The sequence below is a fragment of the Canis lupus genome, chromosome 11 (genome assembly GCF_003254725.2).
Source record: "Canis lupus dingo isolate Sandy chromosome 11, ASM325472v2, whole genome shotgun sequence".
Classification (NCBI taxonomy): domain Eukaryota; kingdom Metazoa; phylum Chordata; class Mammalia; order Carnivora; family Canidae; genus Canis; species Canis lupus.
This window is the reverse complement of record NC_064253.1, coordinates 65,989,894-66,017,015: the sequence shown is the minus strand read 5'-3', so window position 1 is coordinate 66,017,015 and position 27,122 is coordinate 65,989,894. Positions and strand designations below refer to the sequence as shown.

Genomic DNA, 27,122 nt, shown 5'->3' with positions numbered 1-27,122 from the left:
GCCTTACAACAACCCTCAGAGGTAGATTATATTACCGTCTCCATCTTGATAAAGGGGACAGCTGGGCCTGAAAGAGGTTAAATTAGTCAAATCTCTCAGCTAGGAGAGGAGGCAGGATTTGATTGTGTGTTGTGTGGTTCTGAGGCTGGTGTTCTCTTAATCGCTACACCTAGTATAAGAAGGCCTGGTGTCAAGTTCTAATGCAGCTACTTGCTAAATGAATGACTTTGGCAAATCCTTTCCTGTCTTTAAGCTTAATTTTCCTCCTTGTAGAGAGAGGTCTTCACTTAGGTACCCTCCAGGAGCCTTTAAGCTTAGCCATGCCATCTTTTTTGGTGAGTGGTCTAGATGGAAGACTTCACCGACAGATGAGGCCTTGGCTTGGCTTTGAGAAGGCACCTATCTCCAAAGAATGGAAGCTGTTGCCAGGGAAGATGTGATATCTTTTTTGCAAGACCTACCCGGGGATATGACTCACTCAGAGCCAGGCTATGCTGTAAGATCTTGGGGAGCTTTTAGGATCCTGTGTGCCTCCTCTTCCTTTCCTATCCCTACTTCTGCCTCCATTCTTTCTCTCTATGGCCATCTTCTCAGCACAGCCCTGCTCCTCAGAGGAGACAGCTGATGCCCAAAGATTGACAACTGCACTTCCAGACCAATCGGATATGTCTTCCCAGGCCAACCAGCAACTCTAGGTATTAGGGCCAAAGAATCTGAAGTCTTAATGGGCTATTTTCCAGTGCTACTCCCCATCTAAGACCTGACTATCATCCCAACCCTACATGAAGCTTCACAATTTTGCATGACCTCATTAACTCTATTGAGCCATACTTTTCCTAAAAGCCACTTTCACACAGTACTCTGGTGCAGGCCTTCCTAGGAGGAAGGGTTGTAGCTGGTTTTCTTCAGGGCAAGAAACTTCTCTCCAATGCATACCAAAACCTTCACTTTGAAATTGTTTGTACTTTTCAAGGGGCGCAGCTTGAAAGTCCCTTTTCCTTGAAGTCTGTCTTCAAGTTGGAGGTGACCTGTTTCCCACTTAAGGGCTCCCACTGAACCTTATCAATTCTTTTCTTTAAAAAAAATTATTTATTTATTCATGAGAGACACAGAGAGAGAGAGAGAGAAAAGCAGAGAGAGAAGCAGGTTCCATGCAGGGAGCCCGATGTGGGATTTGATCCTGGGACTCCAGGATCATGTCCTGGCCGAAGGCAGGCACTAAACCGCTGAGCCACCCAGAGATCCCCTATCAATTCTTTTCTTAGAGCACACAGCACTTCTTATCTCACAGCATAGTTATCTGATAATGTTTCAACTACAAGGTAGGACTTGAGTCACACGGAGCATCTTTTGTGTCCCACAGCATCTAGGACATATTAATGATTGATGAACTCAGGGTACTTGAGTACAGAGCATGAGTAATAAACTCATCAAACACAGTTCCAGAGACTCTAGAGCATGAAATGTAAGGCTGGGCCACAGAGATAAAAGAGAACAGAGTTACTCAAGGGAACATTCATGGTAGTGTAGAAATCAATTGCCTTAGGCTAGAGACTCAGTGGAGGGCACATAGGTAAGGAAGGATAAAAAGGGAGAATAGGGGCAACCTGGGTGGCTCAGTGGTTTAGTGCAGCCTTCAGCCGGAGTGGGATCCTGGGGTCCTGGGATCGAGTCCCACATCAGGCTCCCTGCATGGAGCCTGCTTCTCCCTCTACCTGTGTCTCTGTCTCCCTCTCTCTGTCTCTCACAAATAAATAAATAAAATCTTTAAAAAAAGGGGGGGGAGAATATATAAGAACCTTGGCTGTGGGAAAGAATTGCATCCTGCTCACCCGGCTGAAGGGAAGTCAAGGGCAAGATATTGGTAATACATGAGCTCTCCACCCTCTCCTGAAAATCTCATTCATGTAAGACCCAAATGTGGGGTCATCCAATTAGATGAGGGGGCCACCAAATATGGGGTGGGGGCTGGTAGCTCAGGCAGTGAAAGAATTCATACAAAGCAGAACAAAAGAGATATGAGTTTATTGAATACATCGCTGGGGAGACACGGGCAGGACAGCAAAGGAAAGGCTGTATGCTATGAGGTGGTGTGAGGGGCCACAGCTACAGGGTGGAGTGAGGGATTATAGGAACATAGGGAGTTTTCTCGTTTGGAGTAATCTTAGGAACTGTGCCCAGTTGTAATTGGTCAGTTAGGGTCTCTGGCTATGCCAGGTGGCCTGTTTGCATTCAGCCTGGTAGTCCCTTCAGGCCCTTCTGCTTCCCTCAAGTTTCCATTGCTCAAGCCTCCTGCTTAAAAGTGGCCCCTACACCAAAAATGTGGCCAAGTTCTTGCTTTGCTTTCCTAATGGTTTCATGGTGCAGAGGAAATGGAAGTGGGGGTGGGGATGGGGGACAAATCTGTCGAGAAGCAAAAGTAGAGAAGCAATACTGATCAAAAAGTGAAGTCAGGGATCCCTGGGTGGCGCAGCAGTTTGGCGCCTGCCTTTGGCCCAGGGCGCGATCCTGGAGACCCGGGATCGAATCCCACGTCGGGCTCCCGGTGCATGGAGCCTGCTTCTCCCTCTGCCTATGTCTCTGCTTCTCTGTGTGTGTGTGTGTGTGTGTGTGTGTGACTATCATAAATAAATAAAAATTAAAAAAAAAAAAGTGAAGTCAAATTTATGAGAATCACAAGACCGTGAACACATGGGTTCCTCAGAGGGATTAGGAAGCGACGATACACTTTGACTGTATTAAAGTTCTTATCCTCTAGAAAAAAATAACACTCGTGATTCAGAATGGAGCCAGCCCCAGGAGATGCAGGAGATGCAGGACTCAGATCCCACAACCCGGAGATCATGACATGAGCCAAAATCAAGATTCAGATGCTTGACAGACCGAGCAACCCAGGTGCCCCTCATGTATGAGTTTTCTATGGCTGCTGTGGTAAGTTTACCACAAAGTGGGGAGTTTAAAAACACAAAGTTATTGTCTTACAATTCTGGAGGTCAGAGTCCAGCATGGGTCTCACGAGACTGAAATCAAAGAGTAGGCAGGGCGGTTTTCCTTCTGGAAGCTGTAAAGGAGAATCCATTTCCTGCCTTTGCCAGTTCTAAGGGCCACCTGCATCCTCCGGCTCATGGCCCCTTCCTCCATCTTTAAAGCCCACAGTGTAGCATCTTTAAATCTTTTCTGCCTCTCTCATCCATATTTAAGAAACTTTTGTAATTACACTGGGATCATCTGGTTAATCTAGAATAATCTTCTCATTTTAAGATCTGCTGCTTGGCAAGCCTCATTCCAGGCACAACATTAATTGCTCTTTGCAAAAAAAAAAAAAAAAACATGTTCACTGTTCACATGTAAGATAATATATCCTTCCTGATCCAGGGATTAGGACAACTTGGGGATGGGGAATTTAGCAAAGATTATCTGTCACGAAAACATGGAGAAAGGATCCTTCTCCTTATTTTCCTTTTATTATTCTCATCAAATAGAAAGGTCTTTGGATCCAAAAGCGAAGAATAAACATTGATCGGAACCAAAGCTCGAGGTGGGTGAAGAGGCAGTATGTGCTCTGGGCTCTCAGATTGGAATGGAATTCACTCCAAGATTCTGAGAATTTAGGGATGAGATTTCCAAATTGCTCAGGGAGAATTTGAAGGACTCATGGAGAATAGTCAACATGTTAAAAGATTAGAAATGCTCTAATTTTTAAAAGAGAGAAGATAGATTCCTTAAACTATAGATAAATAAGTTCAACATTGCTTCTGGAAGTAACTTGGGATGAAACATTTAGGTCCACAAGCACCTAAAAGAGTCCACTGCAATTATGAAATGACATGGGTTCCCTGAGAACAAATCACATCAGATAAATCTTAATTCCTCCACTGACATGGTTTCTCCATGGCACATCTAGAGGGAAGACTGCCATTGTGCATCACCAGACTATAAGAACCTCTTGGAGCTTTCCTATGGGAACATGGGTGGCTCAGTCAGTTAAGCATCCAACTCTTGATTTTGGCTCAGGTCATGAGCTCACCATCTACAACCAGCCTTGCCCTCAGTGTGCAGTCTGCTTGGGATTCTCTCTCTCCCTCTCCCTCTGCCCCTCCCACTGTGCTCTCTCTCTCTTTCTTTCTCTCAAAATAAATAAATAAAGTCTTAAAAAAAAAGAAAGAAACAATCTATGGTTCATGGGTACATCATCAGTGCTGTGCTGGAGTTGACTCATGCTGGCTCATGAGAGCTGATTGTGCACATACTGTCTCAGCTCCATGTTTTGTGACATCACATTAATAGTTATAAATCTGCCATTTGGGAGGTACTTATGTCATGGAAATCAGCAAATGCTACCAATCAGGGATTTTTTTGGGGGGGGCAGGTAGTCAGTGTTAAACATTTTCCAGCATAACGCTGCCTATACTCTGGGTACCTACTACTTCCAAGATCCAGCAGGTGCCCAATACTGTTGTGTGAAGGAATAAATAACTTGAACAAGAAACTCAACAAAGTCTCCCATAGTTAGGTTGTGGTCAATAAAGAGACATCTTAACTGGATGCTAGTACAACAAATACCAAAAGGGAAATAGAGGAAGAAAGAAAAGAAAAGAAAAGAAAAGAAAAGAAAGAAAAGAAAAGAAAAGAAAAGAAAGAAAGAAAGAAAGAAAGAAAGAAAGAAAGAAAGAAAGAAGAAGAAAGAAAGAAAGAAAGAAGAAGAAAGAAAGAAAGAAAGAAAGAAAGAAAGAAAGAAAGAATTAATTTATGTCAAGTTGGAGGAAATTTTCTTAAGAGTGGAATAAAGAGTTCTGCCCTTTGTTCTGAGTCTTGAGTAATCTTTGTACCAATATGAGAGAATGAGTATGTTGCATGATACAAAGATGTCTTCATCATCTGGAATGGTGAGCTGTGCCTTGCACGATAAAATTTCGCAGGGCAAGCGTAAGGATTAAATGAGAACTAAAATAATAAAACAGGTCATGCCAGTCAGGATGGAGTAGTGGGAGAACATAGCTTAGCAGCACGAAATGTGAAAAGTGGATCTCATTTCTCCCAACATCATCTGCAGATGATGACTGGAGCATTGTGCCCAGATCTGGGCAGAACATGGTTGAGCACTGGGAGAAGTGACTTAAGCGATGGGAGATACAAAATTTGTCATGTGAGACATGACAGGAGGAATTTGGAGGTTTTGGTTGGAAAAGAAAAGACTCAAAGGAATAGGAGGTTGACACCAAATATTTAGATGACTGTTCCCTAGACAGGGCCGCCACCCTGCCCTACTCCTTACGTTGTGGTCTATGTGAACAGCAATGAGTCTGCACAGCCAGAGTGCTACTCTTGCACGTGGGCAATGGGTTGCTATTCCAAATAGTAGAAGCCCCTGACAGGGGTATTTCAGCTCAATTTCAGCAAGAACCTCAACATTCCTAGAGTATTGTCTCTTGCCTTGGAGAGACTCAAAGCAGAGGCTGGATGGCCACATGTCTTGGGGGTCAATGGAATAGCAGAAGGAGGGTTTTAATGGGTGACCTTTAACATTTTTCCAATTCTGAGACTCACTAATGCAGAGATGAAAATTATAATTTATCAGGGTGCCTGGGTGTAGTGGGTTGAGTGTCCAACTCTTGGTTTTAGTTCATGTTGTGATCTCAGGGTAGTGAATCAAGCCTTGTATTGGGCTCTGAACTGAGCACACAGTCTGCTTGGGATTCTCTGCCTCTGCCTCTAACCTTCCTGCTGGAGCATGCTCTCTCTCTAAAATAAATATATAAATAAAACTTCTTAATAAATAAAAATAAGGGTGGCTCAGTCAGTTAAGCATCTGCCTTCGGGTCAGGTCATGATCTCAGGTTCCTGGGATTAAACCTTGTGCTGGGGAATCTGCTTCTCCCTCTCCCTCTGCCTCCCCTTGCTACTCATGAATTCTATCTCTCTCTTTCTAAATAAATAAATAAATAAATAAATAAATAAATAAATAAATCTTAAAAATATATATAAATAAATAAGAGAACTACCATTTATGGAGCTTCTACTTGTGGTAGGCATTGTGTTAGGTACTTTATATACCTTATTTGATTTGATCTTCATAACCGCCCTACAAAATAGATGTGTTGTTGTTGTTTTATTTTTTTCAAAATAGATGTTATTGTTTTTAAGATACAGATGAAGAAATTGAGACTAGGTTATTTGTCCCTGGTCATCCAGTTATTAAGTAGCTTAGCCAGGGATCATCCCTGGGAGTGTATGACTCCTTGGTTCTTCCTGCAGCCCTGAGGATTGGAAGGAGAGCTAACCATCCCACCCACTCCATGACTACTGGGTAGCAGGGCGACCAGTGTTGATATCAGTATTATAGTCAGGGGACTTGTGGGAGGAAGCTCACTGGAGAGACTATAGAACCACAACTGTGGGTGCTATTGACTGGCCAGTGGGGTTGTGTCTTGTAGGTAAGATTTCATACCTGCAAGAGCTGACTTTGCTGTACCCGACTCTTCCTTTGCCCCTTCTCTTGCACTGTCAACATAAATTCACAAGGCCTTGATGAAAATGAAGATGCTCACAGAAACATGATCTCTGACCAAAAGCCCCCTCTTTGGATCAAGGATGTGAGTCAGGAGTATTTTGCTTCAGTGCTTAAGACACTGAAATTTGAGTCTTGATGATGACTCTGTGGGCTCATCATAATCAGCCCTGGGATTGCTTGCATGGATGGAGCCACTCGAAGTCTGGAGCAAGTTTCTGGGAACTACCAAGTAGTTGACAAACTAGGAAACATGATCTTTGACTCATCCACCCATTACACAACTAATCAGCATACAGAGTTTGGGTGTTCACCATGTGTCACCACACACCGGAGCCACACCTCTCCATTGCTGGAATAGCTTGCCTGGCTAGCCTTTGAAGCATCAGAAGATGTTTGTTGACTTGGAAGAATCAGTACCTTTTCTATTACCTAATGAGCCGCATCAAGACTGGCATTCCGACTTGCCAGTAGTTTTTCAGTGTGAGAGTTTGGCTGCGGGCTCATGTTGTGTCTTAGGCAATTACTGTGGATTTCTCTGGAACCACCCCTGTTGACATGACTTGTACTCACACCTAAGTTTAAAGTCTGCTTATTATCAGAGGGCAAACACCTGTCCTCACAATGAACACGACCAACATTACAGTCAGGGTTTATTTGGGGCCTTGCTCTTTTTTCTGTCTGAAGTATCTCCCTGCCATCCAGACACTCTAGATCCCACCATTATTCTGTTCAACTCCCTCCCCATTCTTTCCATGTCAGAAAATTTACCTCAGGATTGTAGAAGCTAATGCTGCAGATAAGGAAATAAAGCACAGGAAGGCTCTTTCTACATAAAGTAGCAAGTGAAACAAACGGTCTTTCCACCCAATTATCATGCCCCCTCAAATGAAGAACCATTGTAATGTGTGACAGGAATGATAGGAAGGGTGATACATATCCTAATTTTTCTAGAGGACTCTAGTGTTGCCTTGGAATTCACCAAGCTCAGAGCTTTATGGAAATGGCAAAGTGAAATGTTGAGGACAACTGAAGTGGGGCTATAGTACATGGGGGTAACAGCCCATGGTGAGTTCTGAACCCCAGGTCTGGCTCCTCTTTGGATAGTTCTGGTGATGACCCTAAAGCAGAGGGGCAGGTTGGGTCTAATTCTCTATAGGCAGCCGCTATGTCCCCATCACACAGTGTGCCCTGCACTGGGAGGTCTGCCTTTTTCTTTCTTTCTTTCTTTCTTTCTTTCTTTCTTTCTTTCTTTCTTTCTTTCTTTCTTCTTTCTTCTTTCTTTCTTTCTTTCTTTCTTTCTTTCTTTCTTTCTTTCCTTCTCTCTCTTTCTTTCTTTCTTTCTTTCTTTCTTTCTTTCTTTCTTTCTTTCTTTCTTTCTTTCTTTCTTCTTCCCTCCTCCCTTCCCTTCTTTCTTTCTTAAAGATTTTATTTATTTATTTATGAGAGAGAGAACATGCAAGCAGGACAGAGAGAGAGAATCTCAAGCAGACTCTGGTGCTGAGTGTGGAGCCTGATGCGGGCCTTGAGCTCACCACCCCGAGATCATGACCTGAGCAGAAACCAAGAGTCAGACCCTGAACCGCCTGAGCCACCCAGGTGTCCCAAGGTCTGCCTCTTTTCATAGGATCCAACTGCTCTACATCATCTTTCTGCACAGGCTTGAAGGTACAGTGGATGCCTAGTCTGGGAATAGCTGAGTGAGGCTGGTGCTCTCTCATCCCCAAGGACACCGAGTGTACGCTCTGCTGGGACTCTTCTTTTCTGGTGGCTGTACTCATCATAAATTGTGGTGGCAATCAGGGGTTTTAAAGGCTCTCTGGCCAGAGGAGTCTCTTCCTGCTTGAGGTCAGAACTGAAAGATGACTTCCCCATTTACACAGCACTCTGGCCTTTCCTATGCAACAGTGTTGTCGTTTTTTGCCCCGTATTTCCTATTACATAGTCACAACCCTCTTGCGCTCTTTCATTCATCAGAAAGGGAGAAGAGTTGGTGAATAGTCTTTCTTCAGCTGCAATCTGTCAGAGATGAGCGAAGTGCTCTCTGTGTCATTTTACTGGAAAAATCGGGCAAGGCTTGATGAAAGGAGATGCCACCTACCTATCTCCATTCTTAATCCAGACAAACTGCTCTACCACGGTGCTTACCCCATATCACAGGCTGCAGAGACTTCCAAAGATTGCTTCTTCCTCATTGGAGCCATCCTTTTTTTTTTTTTTTAAGATTTTATTTATTTATTCATAAATGCTTCTCCCTCTGCCTGTGTCTCTGCCTCTCTCTATGTGTCTCTATGAGACATAGAGAGAGGCAGAGACACAGGCAGAGGGAGAAGCAGGCTCCCTGCAGGGACCCCGATGGGGGACTCGATCCTGGGTCTGCAGGATCAAGCCCTGGGCTGAAGGCAGCACTAAACTGCTGAGCCACCCAGACTGCCCTGCTATGTGTATATCTTTAGAATAAACTCCTAGAAGTGGAACTATTAGGTCAAAAGGCATGTGATCTGTAATTTTCATACTGAGAATTGTGCCAATTTATACCCCTACCAGAGATGTGTGAGAGTGCTTGTTGTCCTACACCTTTGTAAATAAAGTGAGCTTTTAAACTCTCTCAATTTTATGGATGAGACAATAAAATACAGTTTGCATCCAGTTGTGAAAAATCCATGCTTTTATCACTGGAGACTCTTTGGCAAAAGGAGACCTGGATTCTGTAGCAGCTTCTTTAAGATTTACTCATATCACCGCAGGGTCCTATAGACAGGTTGGGGAAAGGAGGAGAGAAGAGTCATACAGAGCCAAAAAAAAAGACTGAAGAGGGTGAGGGAATCAAGTAGGAGTAGGTTGGGACATAGCCAAGCGAAGCTAGAGATGACAATTCCTCGCTATCAGGTGCATTCCTCTTCTCTCCCCACCTGACTTACCTCCCTCCGTCCAATACACACATTCAACTCATACACTCATACTCATCTGCTCCATGTCCATGAATAGGTAGTCATGCTCTAGGGACCTAGTCATCCTGACTGCTCACGCCATTCTTGGACCTTAGGACGGACACTCGTCATGGAGGTACCTACTGCCCAAGGAGTCGCTGCTTAGTGAGCCAGGAAAAAAGGAGTCGTTTAGGTTGTGCCAGGAGGTTTTTAAGGCTGTACTGGTGATTATTTGGGATGGGAGAAATGATCACAGGTGAGTTCTGGGCTAATTAAAGACCTTAGGTCTTCCTGCCAGGGAAGATAAGACATTGGATCAAAACTTTTCATACTAAGGTGTATGGTTTGTACAGGTGCAGTCACCAGGGGAAAAGCTAATGTGTTAGCCTGTTTGGGTTGTAGCATACAAAGAGGCCTAGCCAGTTTACCATGAGTGTTGGTGGTTTTAAGAAAGAATGACATCGGGACTCCTGGGTGGCTCAGTGGTTGAGCGTCTGTCTTTGGCTCAGAATGTGATCCCAGAGTTCCGGGACTGAGTCCCACATCAGGCTCCCTGTGAGGCACCTGCTTTTCTCTCTCTCCCTATGTCTCTGCCTTCTCTCTGTGTCTCTCATGAATAAATAAATAAATAAATAAATAAATAAATAATATATATATATAAAAAAGAATGACATCTTGGCCTCATAACCAGGTCCCTGGTGATTACAAATAATAGCTCAATAGCTAACCTCCTCAGGGCCTAGGACATAGTTTGACAATTGGAAGGTAAAGTACAGGGTCCAACGTGGGTCTGGCAACTGGGTGATGTCTACACCTCCCTCAGCAGCAGGACGAGCTAATTGCTGCCCTAAAGCTTCACCATTGTTTGGATCCTGCCCCTCTATCCTTTCTTCTGCTGTCCACATCTCCTCCATGAAATGCTCTTTACTGCACCTGACCTCACACTCTGCTCACTCATAGTTTCAGCTCATGTCTTCCTACGGCCTGTGTTCTGTTGCTTTTGTTCTTTCTATCATTTGCTCAATGCCCAATGTCTCATATTCAAAAATCCTCAAAAGACAGAATCTGGTGGGTTCAATTAGTAATTGGAATCCCTTCTGCTGAGTTTATAGACCAGCACCTAGGTTGGCTACTGTTCCATCAGATGCCCATGCTGTAGGGATCAACAGGGGCAGCCTAGGACCTAAGGTGAGAAAGTCCTTCCTTAGAAGGGGGTCATGAGCATGGGGCTGAGGTCAGTAGACTTCTTTAGGACAACCAGACTAAATGTCTGGATTCACATCCCAGTTCCACGAATTCCCATATGACCTTGACAAACAAGCCATCAGGTAGGGAAGGATTTGTTGTACATGATCTCCAAGGTTCTTTACAGCCCTGACAATCTAATTTCGTGGTTATACCAGTCCACAAATAACACATCTGCTTTTCCTGGTTACCAGTCCTTCCTCCTATATTGTCCCATTTACCTACCATTTGAGATAAGACATCAAAGACCATTGTCTTTCTTTCTTCATTTCTTCATCACAATGGATTACATTTTTGCATCTGCTGATGGTCCCTGGTAGACTCAGGATGTTGCAATATGGGAAGCACAGTGTTGAGAGGAAGGAATGCTTGTTCCCCTTTCCTGACACTGCCCAGAAATCATGGGCAGACACGTTCAGCCTGTCTCTCCTTCATACAGTGCTCTCCAAGGGAGGAGGAGTGAGCAACTGGAAAATTCTCTTTTGGAGCATCCTACTCTCTGAAAACTCAGGTTCTCTGCTTCTCCATGAAGTGGACTTACCAGAACACATTCTGCTCCTCAGAGAGAAAAGACTGTTATTTGGCAGATAAATAGTAGGAAGTCTGGGGAGGTGAAGCCATGGTCTCCTTTGCAGCCATAAAGCTAGTATTTTTTATCTTTGTCTCTGTAAAATCTTATAATTATGTCTCAGTCACTTTGGAAGGTGGCTTAGGAGGGAGGAGTAGGGTTACTCAGCACCACCTTGTTTCCCAATATATGGCCATCTTTGGGCCTGGGTGCTAGAGAAAGCATGCCACACCAGCATTGATACAGCACCGAGTGATTTGCCTCAAGGGTCCCAAAGGAACCTGAGGAAAGAAGCACACCCTGCAGGGATGCTGGCCTCCTACCAGGGAACCCCAGGCCCCTGGCTCTATCCAGAAAGATGCCCCATCCTTCATATTCTTCTGTGCTCGACACAGTAGACAATGTGCTGGGTTTGGTGTCAGAAGATTTGAACTCAAACCTCAGCTCTGCTCATTACTAATTGCACAATTATACATACATGTAGGTCTACTCGTGAGTCTCCGTTTCTCCATCTTTAAGATGAACCTCATGATGCCTACTCAGTCCTTGTGAAGATCTCAGTCAGTAAGGAAATCAGTGGGAACACGTTTGTCAACTCTGTGGATGGGAGTGGTTGCCAACAACCCCACTGAGAATGAGTGCACTGTGCTCTTCTCACCCACCCACCTCCCTCTGCTCTTCCTATTGAGTTCTGGTGGCCCCAAGCTGGAAATGAAAAAGATGCAGTAGTTTTCTGATGACTATAGCATTGCTGAGTTCTCTGTGAGCCCCTTCATATGGCGCAAAAGGAGAACTGAGGCCTTAGCCTAAATTAGTCTGGCAGGTGGGAATTCTGAAAACAGTGGGATATTCATTTGCCAGAACCCTTGGTTACTCTTATCATCTGTAAAGTGAATATAATCATTCCAGCCTCATAAAGTTCTTGGGAGGGGGGGACAAATAGGCTCAGAGATCTGGTGCGTGATGAGATAATCAAATGTTACCTCTTTTCTTTCCATTAAACATGGAGTCAGATGCTACTCCTGAGAAATGTTTCTAATAGATATAACTTGCTTTGCCGAAATGTGATTTTTGAGGACCACACAACAAAGAAAGCTCACAGAATGTCAAGTTTAAACTTGAATCCATACAGACATCTGGACAGATTAATTTTTTCAAGCAACCAGAAAAATGATTAGTAGTGACTTTTTTTTTTAAAGGTTTTAATTTGGGATGCCTGGGCAGCTCAGTGTTTGAGCATCTGCCTTTGGCTCAGGTGATCCTGGGGTCCTGGGATAGAGTCCCGCATTAGGTTCCCTACTTGGCATCCTTCCAGAGCTCACCTGTTGTGTCTCTTCCCTCAGCTTTTCATCTGTATTCTTTATCATATCCTTTAATAAACTGGTAAACTATGAGTAAAGGTTTCTCTGAGTTCTGAGAGCCATTCTAGCAAATTAATTGAACCGGAGGAGGGGGGCCATGGGAACCTCAGATTTATTTATAGCTGATGGATCAGAAGCACAGGTGACAAGCTGGACAAGTTTTCCTTGCTCTGGATCCTGCTCAATCCTAGAAGGATTGGTCACAGTAAAACGGTCAAAGCGGCGCGCTTAAATGTGGTATACAGTGTCCCCCAAATCTAAAGAGGTCTGCTGAGTGCTGTGCCTCTTCCTTAATGGTAGAGGTTGCAAGGCCCACCTACCTCTTCCTTCGAAAGTGGTATCCCAAGCCTTGGGCGCCTGGGTGGCTCACTCGGTTAGGCATCTGCCTTCAGCTCAGATCATGACCCTGGGGTCCTGGGGGCCTGGGGGCCCCACATCAGACACCCTCTTAGCGGGGAGTCTGCTTCTCCCTGTCCCTCTGCAGATTTCCCTGCTTGTCCTCTCTTGTGCTTTCTCTCTCAAATAAATAATAAAAAATCTTAAAGAAAAGAAAAGAGAGTGGTTATCCCGTTTTGTACTCTACGAGAGCTTTATACTTAATGGGGGGGGGGCAGCCCCCTATATTTTCATGGCATGCATCTCTCACTTTAGTCCTATCTATATCTCCCCCAAGGTCCCAAAAGTACCTGCCGCATCCTGGCCTCTAGGTTCTATTAGCTTGATGTCATCCACGGGATGGGCCAGCATCACGTCCTGTGGAACAGGGAGAAAGGCCAGGCTACATAGTGGCACAGAGGCAGCCCCTGTAATCCCGGGACAGGGTGGCAGGTGCGCAGGTGGGCCTGCAGGTGAAAGCAAAGCGCAACTACTGCCTTCTTATCTGGATGGACAGAACCGGGCACCAAGCCCATCGTTGGGTGCCCATCGTTGCACCCCAGATTGTTCAGAACTGTGCTTGTTTGCTCTGGTGAGGAGACCACATCTGGAACAGCAGAGACGATCTGAGTCACTACCTAATTAAGTCTAGAAGAACACGGAATATGTCTTTGAGTTTATCTGACAGCTGCGCAGGTAAAACAGGCATGTTAAAAAGGGATATGGAAGGAGCCATTCCCAAACAACCACAACCACAATGAAATTTTTTTTTATTGCATATGCATTTCTGAGAATCTTCCAGGAATGTGTCGTTGCTTCTGGCTTGCTCTCAGAGTAGAAGGGAGAAGCTCTAGAGCTGGGCCAGCCAATACCATAGCCACTGGCCGCATGGGCACTCGGCATGCGGTTAGTCCGTAATAAGATGTCCTGTAAGTGTAGCTTCAGACAAAAATAAGTGTATTAATAAGTTGTGTATTGATTATATGTTGAAATGATACTATTTTGAATGTAGTGGCATAAATAAAATAAATTACTAAAAGTAAGGTTACCTGTTTCTCTTTACCTTTTTAAATTATGGCCACTTGAAACTTAAAATTAGACGCACGCTCACATCATGTTTCTAGTGGACGGTACTCCCTGGAGGCTTAAATTTGCTTCTCTTACCACAATAGCCCTCATGTCAGGGGTCAGGAAGCAGACTTGAAAATTATGTTCATTTCTAAATTTATCTGTTTCAGCTACGCTCAACCACAAGATAGGTAGGTGCATGGTTTCACAGGGCCCAACGTGAGGCTGATTAGAATAAAATATTTAGAATTCGATCATTATGAAGCTCCACTCACTGGGAATCCACGGAGGCATTCTAGTTTGCCATGATTTCAAAGCCAAAGGTTGGGAGATTTTTCTTTCCCTAAGTATACATTGATGCTGATAAATAGCTGTCTCTTTGGAGAAGATGAGGAGAAAGAGGCACAGTATAAACCTGACATGTTATCGCAGATGCTTTTTTTATCAGGGATATGCACCCTTCCTTTCATTCAAGGGCTCAGAGTTTCTGAAATAAATCAGGCCTGCGAATTGAGTGAGGACATGGGGTTGTCCATTGAAGTGGCTTGAGTGAGATCTCTTTCCACCAGACTGGAGGGTTTTTGTTCCAGAAATCAGGTACAAACTTGTAGGAGGCTTCCCATTGGTTTCTGGATCTTTTACTTATTAATTAGATACCATCAAAGAGTCAGACCATTCCGATTACCACTGTAGTGCCTTTGCCAATTACATTAATTATAGATACCGGGCCTCTGGTGGTTAAGTGCAATGTTTGGCCTTGCTCAAGAGGCCATCATCCTTCCCTGATCCTACCATCCCTCCTGACATCAGGAAGACTATTGTAGCACAGCCTGTTCTTCCTATCGGCCTCTTTGTCCAAATACCTTCACAAAGATCCTTGCTCTCCCTGAACAAATGTGTTTCTCAATGGTTTGACGATAGGAGGACATTCTTGATCTTTACTGGGAGATAAACTGAATCATGCATCATAAATGCATTCCAAAATCCCTGTCTTCCTAAGTCTCTCTATTTCTTCTTTGCTGTTGTCCCCGGCTAACGTTTTGTCTTCATTTGATGTGGTCCATCTCTGACAGTTTCCAGCCAGCCTATTGAGAAAAGCAATCAGATGTCTTCCCAGCTATTGGAGCTAGTATTTTCACCCAAGATCCCTGGAAAGAATACCATATCAAAAAATGTAGCCTAGGGGTGCCTGGGTGGCTCAATCAGTTAAGCATCTACCTTTGGATCAGGTCATGATCTCAGGGTCCCGAGATGCAGCCCCACATCGGGCTCCCTGGTCAGTGAGGGGTCTGCTTCTCCCTCTCCCTCTGCTGCTCCTCCTTCTTGTGTTCTCTCTTTCTCTGTCAAATAACTAAATAAAATCTTTATTAAAAAAATAAGAAAAGAAAAAGTAAAAATGTTGCCTAATTTTTATTCATGTCCCTCTCTCCTTGGTCAAGCCCCTAATCTCACATATTCGCCAGGATTTTGCTGATAAAAATTAGCAAAGATTTAAAAGTCCTTTGATGTTGGGGCACCTGGGTGGCTCAGTGGCTGAGCATCTGCCTTCAGTTCAGGCCATGATCCTGGAGTCCTGGGATTGAGCCCCACATCGGGCTCTTTGCTCAATGGGGAGTCTGCTTCTCCTTCTGCCTATCCCCACCACTCGTGTTTTTACTCTCTCTCATAAATAAATAAATAAATAAATAAATAAATAAATAAATACTTTAAAAAAAGTGCACAGCCTTCTAATGGGTGGACTATATATTATATAATATATAAATATATAAATAATATAACATATTGTAACCATCATCACAAGGTTTCTGCTAGTTCTTTTTATTTTTAAGGGAGAAATTCTTCCTTTTGTCCAACTGGGCATCCTGATGGGCATCCTGATGGGCATTGAGCAGGTGGGCCAGGAGCTAAGTTTGCAATCTGTTGCTAACCTGCCTGGTGTGAAGAATAAGATGAACATGGGCAGGAACAAGAACAGGGATGGGTAACTGAGAGGGCAAAGAAAGGACACCACTGGGTGAGAGAAAGAGAGAGAGAGACACACAGGCAGAGAGAGAGAGAGAGACAAGAGAGAGAGATTGAGGGATATTACTACTACCATTAAGATTTCCTCCGTGGAAGAACGGAACCAAAGACTTTTTTTGTCTAGGAGGCAACTTGAAGTTGTTGGTTGTGTGCCATGAAATGGCTCTGCAGCCCTTCCCTGTGCCTTGGTGGACCTCAACAAAGCTTAAAACCACTTTTCCTTCCCCATTTGCTTTCACGTCCTTACACCTAGGTTTTGAGATAAGTTCTAATTTTAGCCAAGGCTATTGAAATTCCCCCTCTAAAAAGCCTTATCTGATTCAAAAATTCTCATTTTTCCATGCCACACTAGCGTCATCCATTCAGACCATGACTCACACAAGGTTCCTTATTCACCACTGTTTCCTTGAATTCTTTCAATTCTCTCATGCGGAGATTTCCGATGGGGGTTATTTTCTGGAGTTTTCTTGACCCCTTTCTTCAGACAGAACACATGGCTGGTGTACTTTCTGAGGCCCTGCATGTCCAAAAATGTCTTCCCCCCACCCCTCCTCTAATAATGTTTTGACTGGAAGCAAGATTTCCTGATCATAACCCACCTTTCCTCCTACTAGCCTGTAGATATCCATGTGCCTTCCAGAGCCTTCAGTATTGTTGATAGTTCATTGCTGGATGGCCTCACTCTCTTTCCTTTGTCAGTAACTCATTCTTTCCGGCTAATGAGGGTAGAGTTCATCCTTGAAGCTCAGAACTTTCACCAGGATGCTTCTCTGTGGGTGTGTCTTTTCAATAAACTCACCTGGGCCCTTTAAATAGAAATCATGTCTTCAGATTCTTCTCTCATACCCCTTTCTCCCAGGACTCCAACTGCTAGACTGTTAAGTCTCCCCTCCGTCCTTTATGTCTTGGATCTGTGCATTTTCACATTTAGTATGCTTTGTTTTATGTTGTTTGGCTCTGGATTACTGAGACATCCCCCCCCCCCCCCAACACAGATTTGGTTTTTAGACGGAATCACTCTGTTTCTACAGCAAAGTACTAAATTTAGAAATCTTGCCTTTTACTTCTATAATTTCATTTGTTATGCTCTAATTCCATCTTCTTGAAAGTTCTCATTATGTTTTCCCACTCATTATGTTTTTTAATTGAATTTCCCCTCTGTTTCCCCCATTATATTCCACCTCCACTTACCCACATCTTCTGTCCCACTTGGTCTCTTTCCTGCAAATGACATGTTCTCTTCGTTGGCAATTTCTCTTGCCTGAGAATTTGGCAAGTGGGTTGTGGGAATCCCTCAAGCCGTGGTGGACTGACTGCCCCTGTACTATGGGCAGCTGTGACAGGGAGAGGAAGCCTGACATTTCTGCTGAGGCTTGGCAGGAGGGTCAGGGTGGGGGGCTCTGTTCTCAGGTGGAAAAAAGCTCAATCATCTTTTGAGCTCCCCTGCTGTGGGTGGAATCACACCAGTTTCACCCAGACAAGATCACAGCAAGGACGTAGAGCAGCTAGACTGGGATCCTAGGGCCCAGATGTCAAACAACGAGTTCTTAGCTGTGTCTGAACTCTTCATTCTGTGGCCAGGCTGGAAGGGACAGAGACCAGAGAGAAGTGACTATGACAGGTTGTCCTTTTCTCAGAATTCCCTAGTACAGCAACTGTTGGTCTTCATCACCGGGACCCTGCAGGACAGATGCTTCCCACCATCACTCAGCACCTTTGGTCCAATGTCTTCAGACGCACCAATGGAGCCCCTTCCACACCATTTTCCCCTTTGCGCTGCTCTGTGAAAACAAAGTAAAAATTTAAAGTTCCAGCTACCCTGGTCACAAAGTTCAAAATTACAGTTTCTTTTTTTTTTTTTTTAATGCTTATTGTATTTATTTATTTGAGAGAGAGAGAGAGAGAGAGAGAGAGAGAGAGAGAGCACAGAGGGAGAAGGAGAAGCAGACTTCACTGAGCAGGGAGCCCGATGTGGGGCTCGATCCCAGGACCCTGAGATCATGACCTGAGCCGAAGGAAGATGCTTCACCTGCTGAGCCACCCAGGGGCCCCAAAATTAGAGTTCCTAAGAAGCAAATGTTTAAAAACTTCGTTAACTTTTCATGGTGTTTTCCTCTCCAAGAGATCCCAGACCTCTTGTTTGCCAGTCAACGTCTGCCATTCAGATGATCCGCCTCGTGGAGTCCCGAGTGCGGCGGGCCCTCCGGTGATTACGCTTCCACTGGGCCACCATGTGCCCCAGGCACAGCCCCCATGTGCGGTGGGGAGGCTCCCCGTCCGCCGAACAGTGCTCAGGACACCAGCCGGGTGTCTCCAGGTTTAGCTCTGCTGTGACACTCTGTACCCAGGTCTCACAGGCCGAGGCCTCAGTTCTAGAGGACTATTCCCCAACCTGCCCCTGCCACTTCAGAAGCCTGTCCAGGTTGTCACCTGTGCTTCTGACCAACCGCCTCTAGATTGGAGTTTCCACGCCCCCCCCACCCCCCCCAACCCCCCACCCCGGCCTTGGGTTCCACTGACTTGCTAGAGAGGCTCAGGAACAGTTCACTTACGAGATTATCTGGTCACCGCAGGGAACAACTCTGGGACAGCCAGAGGGAGAGGACGCGGAGGCCGTGGCATGAGGAAAGGCTTGCAGCTTCCGTGGCACATGGATCGCCCACCAATCTGCAGTTCACCACCCTGGAAGTCCTCTGAACCCCATCCTTTAGGGAGGCTTCATTACATAGGCACGATTGATTAAATCATTGGCCTCTGGTCATTGATTCAACTTCTGGCCTCTCTCCCTTCCCTGAGTGTTGGGGTTGGGGGGCCGGTGGGACTGCATGTTCCACCCTCCAGTCCCAGGTTGGGTTCTCCCGGCAACCAGGCAACCATGCCAGCCCCAGGAGCAGCCCCAAAGTCGCCTCATTAACACAACAAAAGACCTCCTGTCACGCAGGAAAATTACATAAGGGTTTTAGGAGTTCTGTGCCAGAAATGGGAATGAAGATCAAATATATATTTAATATTATTTTTTCAAAAGGAGGCTCTACGCCCAGTGCAGAGCCCAGCTCAGGGCTCTAACTTACGACCCTGAGATCAAGACCAAGAGTCAGATGCTCAACCGATTGAGCCACGCAGGCGCCCCTATATTTCTTATTATAAACCACAATATCTCAGCCACTTCGCTTAGAGATCAAAATAAGTATGTCCTAGGGGCTGAGCCTCGACTCTTCTGGCCACAAGGCCATCACCCTCACTCCACCGTCCTTGCGTAAAATGCATTCCCGCCGAAAGCTAGATCTACTGGAATGTTCCTTGAAGGGTCCTGGCAAGGCCCGCAGCAGAATCTGAGGAAAGCTTATAAAGGTGTAGGGTTTTTGGCTTTCGGACGTGGGAGTGGAGCACTGCAGTTGGCATTTGAAGCTGCCCTTATACTACAGTTTGGGAACCGTGGTGGCTGCCACGCCGCGTGGCAGGGAATTCTGATGGCCGGGTCTGGGGACTCGGCCTCCACGCTCCCTGCTCAGGGCTCGGAGTCACAGGGCACCCAGGAAACTCTCGGATTACACGGAGCCAGCTGTCCTTCTACAAGGAGAGGAGCTGGCGACATTCCAGCCAGGTACAATTCCTTGAATGCCGCCCGGGCCCGGGAGCACCTCCCTCCACGCAGCGTGTGGCCACGCAGGGCCGTGAACACCTGCCTCTCGGCCTCCAGGCTCCACGCGCTCTTGCTGCAGGGAGCAGGTCTGCGCAGCGACTCTTGGGGTTTTCTGCCGGGCCTCGCAGCTCCAGCCACTGACTCTGACATTCGGGACAGGATCATGCGGGCGACAACAGCATTGTTTGTAATAGTTTAAATAAACCCGATGGATTTTCATCTGGAATGCTAGGATACGTCCCCTGAACCAGCCGGGGCTGAGGGGTCAGCTGCCCTACAAAAAGATCCAGCAACTCTCTCCCATCAGATTGTGAACAATCCTTTCCCTCGAGCCCTGGAGGAAGAAGAGCTACTTTGTCGACTGTGTAACTGAGCTTTCATTTTCACTTGGTGGCTTGAGATCCTTATCGGAACACCCGCCTTTACCGAGAATGTGGCTCGTCAAATGCAGTTACTTCCTTTCATTCTCACACCGACCCCTGCGAAGGAGATCGCGCTGGTGTCCACTGAGGCACAGAGAGGGCGTGCGGGAAGCAAATGGTAACGCTGGAGAGTGGATCCGGTCTGGCTCCACAGACTGCATTCCTGGGATGTGATTAGCTAGAGGCACCAGATTAGTGGCACAGGCGTGCTTATCTTTATTTGTTCATTCATTCATTCAGCAGAATGGACTTTGTATCAGGTCCCTAAGCCAGGAGCTTGGGACACAAAGTCAAGTTAAGTTACTGGCCCTCCCTGCCCTTGGTATTTCCAATTTAATGATGAACACGAACAACTAGAGGGCCAATTAAAATAACCAGTGGTAGGTCTAGGGCAGAAGTGTAGGGTGAGGCTAGAGGCACAGGCACAGGACACAGAACTCGGGAAGGTAAGTCATGGAGAAGCTGGCCCCTGAGTAGAGTCCCACTGTGGAGGTTGGAAGAATTGTTTGAGGAAGCAACACACACAAAGGCCCAGAGCAGGAAAGAGCAGCCATCAGGGAAACTGCAGGAAGTTTACGATGAGGTTAACGTGAGTGGGTTTGGCAAAAAAAGGCAAGAGGGGAGTCTGGAGGTGCCCCCAGGATGTGATCTCAAATAGCCTTTCTGCCATGAGTAGAGCTTGGGCTTTATCCTGAAGGTAACGTCAAGCCATTAAAGTGTTTTAAGAAGAGGAGTAATGGGGCCAGGTTTTCTTTTTCCTTTTAAGATTGTATTAATTTATTCATGAGAGACACAGAGAGAGGCAGAGACACAGGCAGAGGGAGAAGCTGTCTCCGATGCTGTGGGACTCGATCCCAGGACCCTGGGATCACACCCTGAGCCAAAGGCAGATGCTCAACCACTGAGCCACCCAGGCCGCCCGGGGCCAGGTTTTCTTTATATGAAGAGGGTATCGGTGGCCTCGGGAGGGATGGCCTTGCCCATGGCTGTTCTCAGACCAGAGGTCCAAGTTCAATCCGCACAGGGGCTGCAAGCCTCCCGCCCAACAGCCTATGTAGCTAGCAAAAGTTTGAAGAGAATTTGTCAAACGCTGTCAAAATCTCAATGGTTTAAGTGACTAAAATTGATTTAAAAAGACATAGAAAGGGATCCCTGGGTGGCGCAGCGGTTTAGCGCTTCGGCCCAGGGCCTGATCCTGGAGTCCCAGGATCGAGTCCCGCATCGGGCTCCCTGCATGGAGCCTGCTTCTCCCTCTGCCTGTGTCTCTGCGCCTCTCTCTCTCTCTCTGTGGCTATCATAAATAAATAAAAAATTAAAAAAAAATATTAAAAAAAAAAAAGACATAGAAAATGTGAACTATTATCAACAAAATAAGCTGGAAAAGGTTATTGAAGTGCCAGGCCCATAACGTTTTATGGATAAATTCTTTCAAACTTTCAAAGAACAGATCATTCCTGGCTAAATAAAGAATTGCTGGAGTACAGAAGGGGGAAAGCCCAACTGACTTTGCAGTTAGCATATCCTCGCTCTAAAGCCTAGAAAACATTTCTCTAAATACTAGCAAATAAAGTTCAGAAACGTATTGAAAAAAACAGTACCCAAAGGCCAGTAAGCTTCATGTCAGAAATGGGAATACACAGACTGTAAAAATATTGTCACTTCAATGCTGAAAATGGTTCTAAGACAGGGAGGGAAACCACATTTGGGAACACTGGTCTTTTTTCAGGATACTGGTGCGGGCCATTCAGCTGCACAAACGTTCATCAATTATTTCCATGCCCTCCCCACCTTGCCTTGGGAAAACATTATCCTAAATGCAAAGACTTTAGCAGTGTTCTGTCTGGTAAACTGTTTATTATGGTAAAGAAGAAGAGACACATGGAATACACATTAAGGAAACATTAAGACCCTCATTTAAATAAGATCAAGAAATGGAAGAAATTCCAGTGGTTATAAATCATACGTATAAAAATACACAATCTTGTTAGCCATTAAAAAAATTCATATGTCGAGGGGCGCCTAGATGGCTCAGTGGGTTGAGCATCTGATTCTTGATCTCAGGGCTGTGAGTTCAAGCCCTGTGCTCAGCTCCACGCTGGGTGTGGAGCCTACTTAAAGGAAAAAAAAAAAAAAAAGATCCATCTTTAAACTATGAGCTCCAATATTTTCACCTGTCAAATCGAGAAAGATTTCGAAAATGGCCAAACAAGCAGTTCTATGTGTTCTCTCAAACCCATTTCAGTAACGGGTGTCAGAAGACTGGAAGGAAATGATACATTAACGGTGATTTTAATATTTTCTTTATTTAAAAAAATCCAGGTATAATAATTAACAGACCATAAAATTTGCCTTTTAAAGGGTACAATTCAGAGCGGTTTTTAATATATTCACAAGATTGTGCAACCATCACTACTATTTAACAGTAAAACATTTTCATCACTTCAAATTCTTTTTAGACCCTTCCTCCCCTGGGATCTACTCTCCAGTTAAAAGTTTTCTTCCCTCACAGGCTGATGGTGAAATATAGGTGGAGAGGCCTCCAGCGTGGGAGGAGCCTGGCCCTGGCCAGTGTGTGGGCCACTGGGTCTAGCTGGTCTCTGCATGGGAGGCCTAGAGCCATTCCTTTCCTCTCCTTGGTTGGGCCTTGCCCGCCACTGGAGTGATACCACCTAAGAAGCCAAGTGAGGCTGGGAGCCGGGGTGGGAGGGGGCCCAAGGGGCCAATGGGTCTCTTCTCCAGGTGATGACGAGCCACTGCTTCACAGGTCTGCCTGCACAGAACCAGCAGAGCTCAGGCCTCGTCCCAGAGTACCTGAACCAGAATCTCTGTGGGCAGGGCACAGGCATGTGTTATTTCTTCTTTTGAAGCTCTCTGGGTGTTTCTAATGTGCAACCAATGTAGAAAAGCCCAATGTTAAGCCGTAAGCCTGACTGTAGCACAGTTTTGTAAAAAGGAAGATGTCAAAATTAACGCTTGAGAGAATTCTCCCAGTAATTCTGATGTGATCGGCACAATATGTGACTTATAAAAAGATAAAAAAAGGAAAAGGCAGTAAACAAAAATACATTATTGTTAATGTTTTGATTGTATTCAAATTTTTATTTTCAACAAAAAACTTGATACAATGATTTTAAATAATAAAATGTGGTATATTCTAGACACTTGTTTTTTTTTAATGGTTTATTAAATTTGGACTCCTACAGTTCTGTTGTGATGCTTTCTTCAACATTTATATTATTTCTTACCATATTATCACCACTCTAAACTTGCTAAACAAAGAATCACTCTGCTTAAATGAAGTTTCACTTGAAGGAAATACTCCATTACCACATAAAACACACATACAGAACAGTCATTTTTTTATATTTACAAAACACAAGAAGTCTGTCCAGCCATTTGGATTTGTTGTTACATTGCCCATACTGAGATTAGCAAAAAGCTAAGTAATAAGCAAAATTTCACTTCAGCGGTGCAAAGGATGGCATCAACCAAACTTCATTAAACAAACCAACAAATTACAAACATATTCGCAAAATTCAACTTTTGTAATCGAGATTAAAAAAAAAAAACAAACACAAAGTGGGTCACAACTAGACTGGTTTTCACTGTGCAACTTTCCTCAGGGAGCAATACTACCCATTTCACATGGAAAGGAATATGCATCAAAGCCTTTGTTCATGAAGAAAATGCCCTTCAAACAAATTCGTCATAAGGCGCAAAAAAAAAAAAAAAAAGAAAAAAAACTTTTTGATTGAAGCAGTTTGGCCCAGAGAAAAGCTTATACATAATGTGTATCCATAGTATATACACATGAATAGGTATAGTACACTTGAAACCATGTATGTTAGTCATTAGACAATTAAATGAATTGGCTCAGTGAGGTGAAAATGTGTCCGTTTTCTATAAATATGTAATTATTGCTGATATGCTACACATTATGCTCTGACATGGAAACTGTAGTAACTTAGAATTGAAAGCTGCCATATTGCCAGCGTCAGCCCTGCAGCAGGCGTTCATGTAGACAACATGCCATCCAATCCCAGAGAAAAAGCAAAAATTCCACTACAGGGGGAAAAAAAAAGGCTTATGCACTATCCCTTACATTTTGCCTATTTTTTTTTTTTTTTTAAACAAAAACAAGTCCAGTTCACCACAAGTTAAGCATAACGTGACAAGCAAGTCTAGCGGCAGGGCGGGAGAAGAGTGAAAGACAGCATGCATTTACAACTAGCACTGATCTAGTCTACTCTGTCATACAAACTGGAATACAAAAATCCAATTTAAATAAGACTAGACTAACTGTAAGAGTAAAAAAAAAAAAAAAAAACACACACACAGTAGACTTAGTTTGATACTGATTGATTTTAAGAGTAAAACTCATCCTGTCCTCACTTAATACTCTACTGCAATTTATTTGATGGCTAGAATATTTACTTACTTAAAAAAGATATTAAATACCTGTATCATGAAATTACATTCTTTTTAACAATAAGACATACTGAGTAAGAAAATAGCTCATGTGTGAAATGTGTCTGAAATGCATTTTTCCTCACAACTATCAAAACATCCACTCACACTAAAACAAAACCACCCCAAATCCCCCCCCACCCCCGAAAAAAAAGTTAAGGAAAGATGGGGTGGGGTCGGGTAAGGGAGCAGGGAAGGAAAGGTTTACCAGCACAGTGATTAACAATGGTTCAAGACAGAACCAACAAGAGTTGGTCAAAAGGATGCCTTCAATACATGGCTACAATTAAAAACCAAACTCAACCACTTTTGGTTCATTGCAGTGAGACCAAAAAAAATATCTCTCACAGATTCATATAAATACTAGACTCCAGCTCTTTTACTATTATTATTTTTAAAGTTTTTCCATTTGTTTTTGCAAGGCCTAGCTACCTTATTTCAATTTATATTGGCTCTGCAACAACTACAAGAGGTAGGCATAGAGCATGAAAAAGTTTCTTAGTTAGTACCTCAGTGTGGGTTGTTCACCATACAATACCATTCACTTTAGATGTGTAAAGTGATTCCTTTCTAGTCTTTCCTAAACTCCAAAACAAAGCTGCTGCCATCCCATAAATGTTCTAAAAGAGTGTACTCACAGATAAGAAACTTTCTCTACTGAAGGATACTGTCATAGTGTTTGTTGCAGAGCATTCATATATTTATATATATATATTTATTTTTAAAAAATAAACAAACAACGAAAATCAAACCCAGGTTCCTAGAACCAATTCTCTTGATTCAATACTTCCACAAAATAAAGTGTACCATTTGGCCAAGACTACAGATGTGTTTTTTTTTTTTTTTCTTCACAGATGCAAGTGCCATGCAAAATAAATTAAAGAACAGATATCAAACATACATGTGATAAAACTACTGAAGGTAGATCTTTAAAAGCATTTATACAAACATAATTTATAATACTTCTCTTTTTTCCTTTATGTACAGTCACAAAGCTGTAGTTATACATCTAGAATTTCCTCTGCTGTGCCTCCACAGCGCAATCTGTAGCGACCAGTTCTCCAGCTTATAGTAGGGTCCCATAATGCCGATAAAAAAATGTATATTGTCATGGATTCACGGATGAACCAGGCTACTGCATAATCAAGTTTTGAAAAACACAGTGTGCCGCCCTAGGAATTAAAAAACAAAAAAGATGGATTTACTGGCTGTTGAACTAAACATAGTTAAAAAATGAAATTCTTCAATATCACCCTTTTAAATATACTATATAAAATCAAGCCTGTTTCTTTATATAACTGAACTGCTGTGCTGTATCAGTTTAAAAAATGTTAATTATGAATAGAAAAAGCATTAAAATAATGGCTAATCCTAACATATTTTAGTTTGAATACTTGATTTGCTTAACATCATTTTTTTTGGAGCCTTAATAAAAGTCCTAGTCTAGCTACCAACTGAAAGTTGAAAATCAAGTTAAGTTTTGCATCCACATTCTACTAAAGAAAGTAATGTTTAAACCTGATATTAACCTTCAAAAGGAAGCTAAAGAATGGCTCAGATAGATTTCATCAACCCTTTCTAAAATAAAAATAGTTTTAGTTCCACCAAATGACTGCCAATCTTTTCATGCCTATCCACATACCTGGACACCCCTGAGTTGAATGTAGTCAAATATAAACCATGCCAGGCAATGACACATGAAAAATACCATAATATCCCATCTGAATACATGGTGGGCTGCCCATCCAATAATTAAACTGGCAACAAAGCATTCTGAAATTGGCTCACAAATTATTGTAGCAGGAAGCATGTTAATTCGTAATTTGGTCCACCTAAAAGAAAAAAGACCTATTTTATTTATTTATTTAAAAAAGACCTTTTTTAAACAACAGCCTGACTACAAGACTAACCAATCTTTCCACCAAATGACCAGCTCTTTATTCTGTGATATGAAGGCCCTCCTCTTTAAAGAGTATTTAATGAATCTCTTTTCTATTTTTATTTAGTATATCAAAGAAAAAAGTCTATAAATTCATTTGTATGGCCTACACTCTAACGAATAAAGATTATAAAATTCAAAGTATAGAAAGTTAAGAAAACAGAGATAAGCATATTAAAGAAATCAAAGTCTCAACATCTTTCTTTTTAAAAATTATTTAGTCAAATTCAATTTAGTTAACATATACTGTATCACTGGTTTCAGGGGCAGAATTTAGTGATTCATCAGCTGCAGAGAACACCCAGAGCTCATTCCATCATGTGCCCAGTTACGCCATCCCCCCTCCCCCACTTCAGCATCTCATATTTATTGAATGCTTTCAGGGCTACACAGCAAAGAAAATATATTTAAACGTTAAATTTATTTTAGTAAGAGGTGTGGGGGATAGGGTAACTGGTGATGGGCATTAAGGAGGGCACGCGATGGAGGGAGCACTGGGTGGCATATAAGACTGGCAAATCACTGACCTCTGAAACCAACAGCATGTTATATATTAATTAATTGACTTTACGCT

The 27,122-nt window shown here is 43.6% G+C and overlaps 1 protein-coding gene and 1 long non-coding RNA gene across 2 annotated transcripts in view; one reads left to right on the top strand and one right to left on the bottom strand.

Moving 5' to 3' along the window:
- LOC125752166 (uncharacterized) overlaps window positions 1–27,122 on the top strand; it is a 66,930-nt gene that overhangs the window by 36,016 nt on the left and 3,792 nt on the right. The window lies entirely within an intron of this gene.
- The window catches only part of UGCG (UDP-glucose ceramide glucosyltransferase), a 36,356-nt gene continuing 31,659 nt past the window's right edge, over window positions 22,426–27,122 (bottom strand). Inside the window, exons 8-9 of the mRNA XM_025432223.3 lie at window positions 26,252–26,441; window positions 22,426–25,781 (exon numbers count right to left, since the gene is read on the bottom strand). Coding sequence (XP_025288008.1) covers window positions 25,611–25,781; window positions 26,252–26,441 — 361 coding nt within the window. The 3' untranslated portion in view covers window positions 22,426–25,610. The remainder of the gene's footprint in view (window positions 25,782–26,251; window positions 26,442–27,122) is intronic.